Source organism: Kryptolebias marmoratus, linkage group LG2, assembly GCF_001649575.2.
Source record: "Kryptolebias marmoratus isolate JLee-2015 linkage group LG2, ASM164957v2, whole genome shotgun sequence".
Taxonomy (NCBI): domain Eukaryota; kingdom Metazoa; phylum Chordata; class Actinopteri; order Cyprinodontiformes; family Rivulidae; genus Kryptolebias; species Kryptolebias marmoratus.
In genome coordinates this window covers 27,556,314-27,568,549 of record NC_051431.1, presented here as the reverse complement: position 1 = coordinate 27,568,549, position 12,236 = coordinate 27,556,314, and the positions used below count along the sequence as shown (strand labels likewise).

The 12,236-nt window shown below is 37.1% G+C and overlaps 1 protein-coding gene across 1 annotated transcript in view; it reads left to right on the top strand.

The window, feature by feature from the left end:
* Window positions 1-7,005: 7,005 nt before the first annotated feature.
* Window positions 7,006-12,236, top strand: part of LOC108245342 (seizure protein 6 homolog) — a 255,510-nt gene continuing 250,279 nt past the window's right edge. The window contains exon 1 of the mRNA XM_017432192.2: window positions 7,006-7,412. Within this exon, the coding sequence (XP_017287681.1) occupies window positions 7,340-7,412 (73 nt within the window). The 5' untranslated portion in view covers window positions 7,006-7,339. The remainder of the gene's footprint in view (window positions 7,413-12,236) is intronic.

The following is a 12,236-nucleotide window of genomic DNA, read 5'->3' as shown; positions in this document are numbered from 1 at the left end:
TGTCCCCCGCCTCTCGCACAGTGACTGCTGGGGATAGGCACCAGCTACCCGCGACCCGGAATGGAGAAGCGGGTAAAGAAAATGGATGGATGGATGGATGTTTCTCACTCATACACTCGTTCAGTACTTTCTATTATAAGTTTTAAAATATCTCACTCACACACTGATGAGCATATCAGGCGATGGGGTGTTCACTGCCCAAAGACACTTGGGTTTGCTACAGGAGCTGGGAATCAAACCCCCAGCCCTCTGATTGGAGGATGACCTCCCTACCCACTGGGTCAAGCAATACACAACTGTCAACTGTGAACCACAGGTTGGTAACCTTTTTATGTGGTTTATGGATTTTGAGCACTTGGTAACTTGAATTTTCACTGGTTATAAAAAGTGGGGGTAAATGATGCTACAATTTCATTATTGCCCACCAATCTTTTTTTTTCCTGTGTCTGTGTGTGTTTGCTTGTACTGTTTGCAAAAAAGTCAAATGAATCACTGGACAGATTTTATTGAAACTTTCAGAAAGTGGTAACTGGCTGCACAGCTACAACTGATTAACTTTTGGAGTTAACCCAATTCATGATGGTCACCACAGTTAATCAACATTAGTCAACACAAACATTTTTTTTTACAAATATTGAGCTAAAATTTGGGAGGCATTCACAACACATATTTTGAGCACTAACAGATCATGCAAGATCTTGCAAGATTGCATTAGATTGAGCATAATATTATTTTCAATGCTTGACCAAAACAGCTACATCTCAAATAGTCAGATTTCTCAATTTATTTACTTTGAGGTCATAGTTTGTCTCCCTAGTAATATAATTTTATAATTTTGGGGGGTTTAGTAACAATCAGACTCATTAGTATGACAGTACTTCTCTTATTTACTTACTTATTTAAAACTAAATAGCTTCCATCTTCTCTCATCTCATTTTAATGGTCTATTTAAAATAGTTTATATCATATTTTAGTATCTGAATGTCATTTACATGGCTCATCAATTTAGTCGCATTTTGGCCATAAGGTTTACTTCCCTTGCTTAGTGCCACAAACTCATCTGGAATTTAGGGCCTCATCTCCATTTGTGCTGTTTTGGAACGTTTAACCAGTTGTTCTCACTTGTAAACATCTGGTTATTTATCAGAGTTTGAAAAGTGTCACAACAGAATCACTGCTCATTGAGTTTTGTTTTCTCTGGTCACATGTTGAAGACACAGAATGGCACTGATGTACTGAATAAAATGTTTTATGAATGTGTGTGTGTGTGTGAATGGATGAATGGTTTAATGAATTTGTGGTATATTCTTCTAAGTGGTCGACAACACTAGAACAATTCTGTATAAATGCATCCATTAACTTTTAACCATTAAGTCACAACAGTGTTGGGAAATCTTTTAGAAATTTGTTTCACAGAAAAAAAAAGTACACCAGGAAAATATTTTCAGAAGCATGAAAGAAGGAAAAAATACTATCAGATCAAGTGCAAAACAAACAAATAAATAAACTGTGACAAATGCTGCACATTGTAGATGTCAGAGCACTGAGTTTGAAAATGATTTCCATCTTCAAATTACTTTTTTATTCAAATTTACTTCTCTCCAGTTAACATCTTGATCTTTCTTATCTTGTTTTTAAGTGTTTGTCAGATTAAGACAAGAAAAGAAACACAACAACAAACAAATGAATGTGGTCTGAAATGTATTGATAGTTATGATGAGCAAATTCTTTTCATTATACAAACTCTATAGAAATGAGTCAGGCACATTTATCAGTGACTCCATCAAGAAACAAAAGAACTGCAATAATTAGTGCCCACAGCCAAAGGCGAACACAGAGCAATAATGTTTTTGCCTGTGTGTGTGTGCTCATCATAGCACAGAAACAACACTGGTGAAAGTTACTAATGATTTTTTTCTGGCCTCAGACAGTGGACTTGTGTCTATTCTTGTCCTGTTAGATCTCAGTGCTAAATTTGGTACAGCCGTGTCAATAGCGGTGAAGACAGATGCGAACCTAGACTCATCTTTTAAAAAGAAATTAATTTATTAAAGTAAAAAATAAACAAAACAAAAGACTGGCGCAGCAGCAAAAAACAAACAATAACAAAATCCAAAGTTTAAGGCAAGGCAAGGCATGGAACATGGTACAGTACAAGCGTGAGCAAAAGGAATGACCCAGGGAGGAGTGATGAACAGAGACCAGCTTTTAGGGACAGAGGGAGAAAATGATAATGGGTTGCAGCTGGGAACATGACGAGACACAGGTGAGGTGGGCGTGGCAGGCGTGACCGGAAAATTACTTGAGAGGTGAATGGTGACAAAGGAAACAGAAAGCCAATAGACCAAACTAAAACAAGAACGGACAGAAAACCCCAAACAAAGAACCAAAACTCAAAAACACTGACAGTCATGACAAGCCGTGCATTTTCTTAACATGCTTTTTGCTGGTGCCTATCTCTAGCATATCATAGGGACAAAAAGAGACAAACAGGACAGACAATGATTCCCACTTTCACTCACACCTAGTGGCATTTTAAAGTTGCCAAATAACCAAACATGTATGTTTTTAGTCTGTGGGAGGGACTCAGAGTAACCAGAGAGAACCCAAGCATGCACAGGAAAAAAAAAACATACAAGTCCACACAGAAAGGCTGCAGCTGGATTTGGACCTGCAAGCTTCCTACTGTGAGGTGACAGGTCTACCCACTGCTCTGCCCTGTTGCTGCATTTAAATTTTAATACAGAGGCTTGAACACAATATTGGAATTACAAGAACAGCTCTAAAATGGTTTATGTCAATTATGACATAGACAGCTTTGGATGAATTTGCATTGTTATGCTAAGAATACTCAGTTCTATTTATCCAAGAAGCCTGACGAATACAGTGACACTTGGAATACAAGCAAGTTTGTTTGCCTATCTTTTTTGTCCTCTCAAACCCCAGCCACTAGAGGCAGATAGCTGCCCATCCTGAGCCTGCTTTTGGTTCTGCTGGAGGTTTCTTCTTTTTAAAATTGAGTCATTCCTTTCCACTGTCGCCAATCTACTGCTCAGGATGGGAGAGGCTTCCCTGGTTTGGTAACTTTTATTAATTGACATTTTATAATGTACAGATTCTTAGTTGAATTGTACAGTAATTGTATTGAACTGATTGTTTTTGTTTAAACTAGATTTACGATTTTTCTTTTGTACAGTGCCCTGAGATGACTTTTGTAGTGAACTGGTGCTAAAAAAATCAGAATGAATGGTTGTTTGTCTCTGTGATGGGGGCAATTTTTAGAGTCATCAATTAACCTAACATGCATGTTTTTGGTCTGTGGGAGGAAACCCTTGTGTGCAGAGGGAGAACATGCAAATAATCTGCAGGCCGCAGGCTGGGAAGCGATCCTGCAACCTTCTTGACGGGAGGCAACAGCTCTAACCACTACTCCACTGAGCCACTGAGTAATACAACATTTTTATTTATTTTTTGCAGAACTAAAATGAAATTAAACACATTTACAGTGCTAAAAGGAAATCTAAGATTGGTCTTGTTCTGACTTTTACATACTTGTTTGCAGATTATGTAAATTCTTTGAAATTAATAAAATATTTTCCCACAGTTTCCCTGAAGTATGCTTTAATTGTGAGCTTTAAAAAAAAGCAGAGAGACCGCCTCTTCTTATTTTATTTTGTAAAAGGGTAACATTTGAAGTTATCAACAAATAATCAACTTATGAAGAAGTTTATTGGTTCAACTTTTTGTTATTATTATTATTATTATTATTATTATTATTATTATTATTATTATTATTATTATTATTATTATTATTATTATTTAAATATATGTGTTATTTTAAATAAGCAATTATATCTAAAACATCTACTTTGTATAATTGTTTTTTTTATTTTCTGACAAAATAAAGTATGTTTTTCATTCTGTGCATTGTCCATTACGTTAAATTAATTGTTAAACACAAGACAAGATTTTTTGAAAATTATGTTAATTGTTTTCTTTGTGTCTCATTTTGAAGGAGAGATTAGAGGAATGTTTGTTTTGTATTTAAAAAGCCATCTTAGTCTAATATTGACTTATCATTATTTAGACTATCAATTACATTTTAAAATCACATCAGTCATGACTTTAACTCTATTGCTGAGTGTGTAAGATGATTATATGACTAAGAATTCAGAGACTCAGCTTAAGGGCTTGGAGGACAAAATAACAAACAAAAGTTTTCTATTCTTTTGTTTTGGCGGAAAATTTTGAGGACTGTATGGTAGTTCCAGTTACTGTGGGATCTGAGGTTGATTCATGAACATAATTGGAATAAAGTTGTCACACCTTGTACTTTCAAATAAGACATCTTGCAAATCATAAGGAAAGAGAACAAGTCAGTATAAATCCAAACAATACAGAAAAATACTTTATTAATTACAGAAAAAGACTCACCAACCTGAACACATATCTCACACATAGAAATAAATTTAAATGGATGCTTCACAAAATGCACACTATATGAAAGAAAAATGGAAAACTGAATTAAGCTCCATTAGAGTTGTGTTTTTAGAAATAATTTTGGGAATCCTAACTGACCTAAAACAGAAAGATTTAATCTGATTTGGTATCAGAGAGTGAGAAAAAAAATTGATTTTTTATATTTTGGATGGAAACACCTGGTTTGAACTATATAGACAGCATGAAATTTGTTAGCACTCTTTCACAAAAAAACAAACAAAAAAAGTGATATGACTGAAGCCAAAAAACTCAATTTTTATCATCAGTTCCACAAACTTCTCTCAGAAACTTTGTTTTTTGTCAATGTGTATTTTGGATACTTTTAGTCAAACCTTTTTGATGTTTTTCTGACAATAGTGGAGCCTCATCAGTCTTCTTTCATGCAGCCCATTGTGATTCAACATGTGTCAGATTGTGTGATCAGAAAGTGATGAACTTTGACCTCAGAGTTCAGTTTGAATGGTTTAGGATGGCTTCCTTGGCTCTTTTTCTACCATTCCCTCTGATTTACTTCATGCTGCATTTCCACTTGTGTCCAGGTCCTGGGAGGTTGGCTACAGTCCCTCAAACCTTCTCCTTTTTAATGATATTGTCAGCTGTGTTCAGAGGAACTTGAAGTTGCTTGAAGATGGTCTTGTAGCCTTTAGCTTTAACATAGATATCCATAATCTACTTTCTAAGCTTCTCAGGTAGCTCTCACCTTTGCTTTCATCTTTGACCAACAACTCAAATTTGAGAAACATGTTAAGTCTATAGTTCAGTTCAGTCATTTCTATTTAGGAAATTTAGCCAAATATATGTCCTTTGATATCTTTTGAACTATTAGAAATTCTAATTCATGCATTGTGTGATCACATTTAGACTTTGATCACCCTTCATGTTTAAACCAAGCCTGTCTTTCTTGACTACAGTTAGTTTTTGACAGAAAAGCAAATTTTAAACAAAGAAAGTATTTTTAAATCTAGACTATATTATATTTTATTCTTCTACTGTTGCAGATTAAACTGTTTGACAAATAATCTGCAGTTTATCCAGTAAAACATAGTGCATTTTCTCTTTGTTAATTTCAAAGCACCATGCTAATACAGCTAGTTAAAAAATGACTGACAGGGCTGGGTGGGCTGTAATAATCTCCTTACATACATGTCAGGATTGTTGCAAATAGGACCCAAAGATGCAGATTCACACGAGGACTCAGTAAAAAGAAGGTTTAATGAACAAAACAAATGACTGACATGGCAGCTGAACAAACCCAAAAGGAAACCGACACAAAATAAATAGCTGATGTCACAGCAAATAAAACTCAAGGAGAAAAATCAAAAGGAACACAGAGCAAACCAGCAATACAAACAGAATGACTGACTGAAGAAAGGTGAGGACTGGGAGAATAAACAGGCAGGGACTGATGAGGTGTGTAGTGACAGCTGAGCCTAATGAAAACCAGGAGCAGATGTGAGATGGGAGGCAGGACTGACAGAGGAAATGAAATGAGAGTGTCTGGAAATGCAGGGAGACACTGGGAAACAAACTGAACACAAAAGGTCTCACAAAATAGATCAGAAAGTCAGAGCAAAAAGAATAAAACAACAGAACTCAGTAACCACAAAATCCACCAAAAACACAGATTATGACAATTCAAGTGAGATCATGTTCTTTGCATGTCTGATTGGGAAAAACTTGTTTATGTTTGGGACATCTAACCACTCAGTCCCCCCCCACACACACACACACAGAACAGACTTTTAAACTGAATGAACACATTTTATCACACTCAACAGTAAATGTACACAAGGAGGTAAACACGTTCTTGTATTCTTTTGCACAACTAGATGCTTGTAAACATGTTCAAGTGTTCATCTGTTTGGAGGGTAAACTACCCCAACTAGTTGTCTCTATCTCACTCATTCTAACTTTAATTTCGCATACACTTACTCACACGTACAGGCATGCTAGGTTCATATGTCCATACATCCCTTATTGCTGTCCTTTTCTTTTATTTAAATATAAAAGTTATCAGAGCATTTTACCAGTGTTGGCGTTGTTTTTATGTGTATGGTGTCTTTCAACCATCAGTAGTGGAACAAAGGACCCCTTTGTGTTTGATATCATTTCAAAAACTCTGATATTCTTGAAGAAATTGGTGTGTTTTGTACTAAACAACTGTGGGTAGTTATATAAAAGTTCAAGGACTGTAAATGGATCAAGTTGTGCTGAAGTAAAAAGCCTCACGGTCATTGCCGGTCTCCCTTCATTAGACAGTTATTTTGTACTGAATCACTTTTCACAGGAAATGAATGTTGTTTCAATGAACTGGCAGAAGAACCTAATTTATCCACGTCTGGACCTTAAAATGAACATGAACGGTTTTTTTTTCCTCTTGTCAAAAACCGGCTCCTGTTTTCTTGCTGAGAAAATCCTTCTGCTTTGAACTGAACTGATTTGGTTCAAAGTGTATGGATCATTAGATGGTCCATATTTTTTGGCAGAGCGTGTCTTTGTGGTGTAACACTGGCTCAGAAGTTGGGGTGTTCCGACGCTGGGAGCTGTCCGTGGTGTTGAGCGCACGAGGCGGAGCAGCCGGAGGATCAGCAGGAAGCAGCAGCAGCAGCTCCTCCTGCAGCAGCTGGAGCTCCACTCTCAGGACTGCAGCCCGGAGCCTCAGAACCGGCTCTGCTGGGTGTCACAGAGACCACAGGGGGGGCCAGAGAGACCAGGTTGAAGGCAGCGGGAGGAGCGGGCTTCCGAGCGGCTGTCTGCGTCTCAGTCCGTCACAGGAAAAGTCTTCATCCAAGGACGTCCACGGCTCAGAGCGCGAGGAGCGACACGAAGCGAGGACGTGATGGACCCAATCAGAGATAACTGTCTTATCCTGCTGCTTCTGCTGGAGCTGATGGCGGGGATGGCTGCTAAAGGTAAAAAACAATAAAGAATCTTATTTTGTCCTTAAAAAAAAAAAAAAAAAAAATCCAGGACGCTTTCTGTTTGAACGCTTTGTTTAGTCTGTGCCTCCATGTGCTCACACACCGCTTTTCTCACACACTTGGCTTTTCCTCACACACACTCTGCTTTTCCTCACACACACTCTGAGTCTAAAAAACTGACTGAAAAATAGTGAGTTCACATTTCCTCTGAATCGTTATGGAAGATTTATGGTCAAACCTGGATTAAACACAGAAACACTCGCAGTCCTCCAACCTGTGACAAGCACAACAACACAATTTCTTCCTTCTTACACTTTACAGAACGACTTATTACATCTTTCTTTCTTTCTTTCTTTCTTTCTTTCTTTCTTTCTTTCTTTCTTTCTTTCTTTCTTTCTTTCTTTCTTTCTTTCTTTCTTTCTATTCTGTGGTCTGGTTCTAATTGGACCTATGTGTGCAGAATCTGCTGATGGATGATTTGGTTCTTTGGACAGTCAAACTATAATGACATAAAACTGATGTGTGTGTGTGTGTGTGATGAGTGTGTTGGTGTGTGATGTGTTTTCTGGTCTGGCTGCTGACATCTTGTTGAACACATCTCAACAACATGAGGAATCAGGTCTGAGCTGCTTGTGGGGAGCTGTTTATCAGGTTTTGAGATGTTTGTTGGAGTTTAAGATGTTTTACTCAGACGTCTGATGCTTTGAAGAAAAGTTGTTTGCTGTAATGATGAAGCTGTCTATATCCAAATTGGGTAAGTTTGAGTGTGACGTGTTTCCAAATGAAAATGACTATTTAATTCAGACAGATGTAATATGAAGTTAAACTGCTGTTTAAAACAAGAAAAAATGCATTGATTTGAGAGCAAAGCAAACATTAGCTGTGTGTAATAAAAAGCGTTGAAGGGAAATGTGCTGGCGTTTATGAGACGACTTGTCAGGTTTTTTTAATTTTATTTTTTTACAATACCTAAAAATGTCATGTGAGTATTCCATAAACTGCAAAAGATTCAGAGTGCAGGACAAAATATGTTAAGCACTGATAAATATTATTCGGCCTGGATGACCTAGAGTTATTTTTCAGGAAGTCAGAGGTCAAACTGGAATAGTCCCTAATGAATTTGGAAGAAAAATCTGATGCAGGTCAGCTATTTTGGATTAGAGAGGTCAGGACAGCAGCTGCAGTGAGGCCTGGCGATGTGTAACACGTAGCATTGAACGTCACAGCAGTTTAACAGAAACACTGGTTCTAAAAAGATAATTTTACAGTAAAAATGAGGCAGGCTGTTTTGCATTAAAGGACTACTGTGCCGAAGCAAAAAAACAACAACAAAAACACCCTGATGCTTACCTTAAACCTCCTAATTGTTACGAGTATATGCTCACCTCTAACCTGAACTCAGTTCATGCTTCAACCCTAATCCAAAAATGATGTTCCATCATTTTAAAACAGGGCTTTGGTCCCCATAAGAGCTACCAGTCCTGACAAAGAAGGTATGTATACCAGAAAGGGTTCTAAAAAGTAACAAAATCCAGTAGACACAAACCCCTGACTATAATTATCACAGGGTGCTGAAGGCAGAGAGATAATGTTTCTGCTTGTGTCTGTGTGTGTTCTTTTGTCTGTACCATTAGAGCTCATGAACCAGAGGACACATATTAATGAAACTTTCAGAAGGAAATCGTTAGATATACATCTACAATTGATTATGTTTTGGAGTCAGTCCAAATCAAGACAGCCGCTATAGCTGATTGACCTTAGCCTTCATAGAAATGAGTATCCGTCAGTAAATTTTACACATATTGAGCTAAAGTTTGGTGTGGTAGTAGCTGAGAGTCATCCTCAACACCTACTCTAAGCATGAACAGATCATGCAAAATCAGACAAGATCATGATACTTTCAAGGTTTACCCAAAAGCTTTAGCCAAAAACGGCTTCATCATTTCTCATCATGAGATGATCTAAAACTCTGTTGGGTGATATGCATTCCTTCAAGGGAATGCTAGGCTTTTAACTTTATCATAAAGAAAACAGGTTCTGTGGAAAAGATATAGACAATTAATATCTTACCTGTTGTAAACAGGTTTTTGAAAGCCCCCAGTTTGAAGAAATAGAATTTATTGATGAGCTAATGGCTAGTTCATACAAATGCTAATATTTAAACCTTTACATTATTGCTTATTTCTCATTGCACATATATTTTGGCAGAAATATTACAAAATTCCTGCAGGAAGTGTCACAGACTGCACAGGAAGTGCTACAGTTAGTTGCTGCTGACACCGTTCACACTTATTTACCACAGAGTTCAGTGTAAACTCTGAGGATGGTTAAATTCAGCTATATTCTAATTAGTTTCAAATTAATCCTGTTCAAACATTTTAAAATATATTCAATTAAATCCAGTTAAATTCTGCTTAATGAAATTAAAAATGCCAAATTAGCAAACCTGCTTCCAGTTACAGTCTAATCAGCTATGTGTTAAGCTCTACATTTGTGAATGACAAGATTAGATTTAATCTGAATTTGGACTAAATTTGCCGGGCTGAGAGTGTGAGAGTGTGAGTCAAAGAAGTTTTAACATGAAGAGACCTTCATCAAAACCAGTCAGAGGAAAGACAGATGGATGTCTTCCTCAGTCTGGTTGGGATGTACAAGGACAGGAAACAATCGTAAATCCTCTCTTCTGATAGGACAACTCTTTTACAAATAACCTCACTGACATCCATGATAACTGAGTTTTATCCAATCAGAACCTGTCATTAGAGAATGTAAAACTGAACAATGCTTGCTGAAGAGCTTGTAACTTGTAAATAATCTAACATTGGGCATTTTTTCTCTTTATTATAATAAATATATGTGGTTTGCTGTTCTAAAGCAGTTCTTTGTCACGTCTTTGTGTTTCTGCATGTGCAGTTATGTACATTGGTCATCCATCATCATTGCTGTCAGGTTTATTAGCTGCTAGTCTTGCTCGAATGGACAAATATCACCCAAGGCAAGTGATACTTCACATTAGCACTGGTCATCCTTCATCATCAGCCCTGATTAGCCTGTAATCAGCTGTGTCAGAGCCCCACAGCCTCTTCATAAGTCTGCTGCTTCTTACTATGATACTCAATCAGATCTCCAAACTGCCACTCATACACAAAACGAGGTGTTTTCTAAAAACTTAACCTGCATAAAACCTTTTCCTCGTGCTCTGGGGGTCTATCTTCACCCCTCACTCCCATTCTGTCTCTGAACCTCTGAAACCTCATGTTTATTAAGCAAGGTGAAACAGGTTGAGCAGTGCTGGCTACAGAAAACAATCATCTGTTTCGGATTTGGGCCTCTTTGTCCGTGTCCAGAAAATCTCCAAAGGGACAATCCTAATCAGATGCACAAATAATGCCAATTGACTCCTTTAGATATGGAGAAGCAGCAGATATTTGATATTATATATATATATATACATATATATTTAATAAATACATATGTAAACTGATAATATGATAATTTATGTATCAAATACAACTCCACATGCAGCTGTGATGCTGTCACAAAAGTGAAGGTGAAGTGAATGGTGTATTGCATTGGCTACAAACAATCATTTAACATTGAATAATAAAAAGTCAGTGTGTTTCTCCATGAGAAAGAAAACCACAGATACCATTGTAGTAAACTACACCAGGAGGAAATACAGGAAGTCAATGATTTAAAATTTTTAGATGTCAGTCTGGACTTGCTACTGAAATTCAACAAACACATGAGCAAGAAGGCAAAAACTAATTTTAATAGCTTTTGACTGATGAAACATTACATAGCTGTACTGATAGCTAGCTTTGAAAATAATGGATCAAAAACCAATGAAATAGCACCACTAGCTAATTTTGAAAAGCACAAGCTGCTCAGTTATGATAGTTTTATAAAGTTTTCTTACTTCAAACTAAGTCAAGTTTAGTGTCAGAAAGACCCCAGCTGAGATTAAAACCACAGACCTTTGTGGTATGAAGTAGCAGAGCCATTACACCACTATTCATCCCAAAACAAGAGCTTCTACCAAAAGGTTTAAAAATTTCCATGGTCATAGAAATTTCCTCCATGGTGAAATCTATCAAATGTTGACCTTACTTTAGGTCAGTGGTTAAATTACGAACACAAAGAGAACCAAAAGCCTAAGAAGGATTTTAAGGTCACACTGTTAACATTTTTAATATGTAACTATATAAAATATTGCACAAACATAGCTCTTAGTAACTAAATTGAAGCAAACTTAATGTTCATATGTTGAAAATCTGAGCAGAAGCAAAAACAAGACCTCTGAGAGAGTTTAGCTATCTTTGTTTATTCTGACTTATGGGTTCCAAAATGCTAAAGGTAACCAATGATGTCAGGTGTTAGTGAACAGTTCTGTAACTCATTTAGTGTTTTATAATCTGTTTAGTATACAAGACAGCAAGAAGGAAGGCAGCAGATTTTGGTTTAGGTCAGTTTAAACCTGCAGCTCAAGTCCATGACTGATCAGCATTACTACACCTAAATAGTTCCCCCTGCTGCTCCAATCTTTTCTGAATGCTGCTCTGTTATTTATCAGCCAGCATGCAGCCGTCTGCTCTCTGAAGGTAGAGGCACAGGCTGCATGGACAGTTTTTGGGGTTCAGGCCTTTTGTTGTTTTTCCTTTACATGTCTGCGTAAATGAACTGATGGATTCCCACTGACCTCGCATAGTGCCTTGGCCCAGAGACCTTCCCCTGAGACCTACTTGGGTTTGTGTTGCTTGTCATCAATGTAAAATCTTTGTTGGGAGAGTTACCTCAAACCAAGCAGCTGGTGTG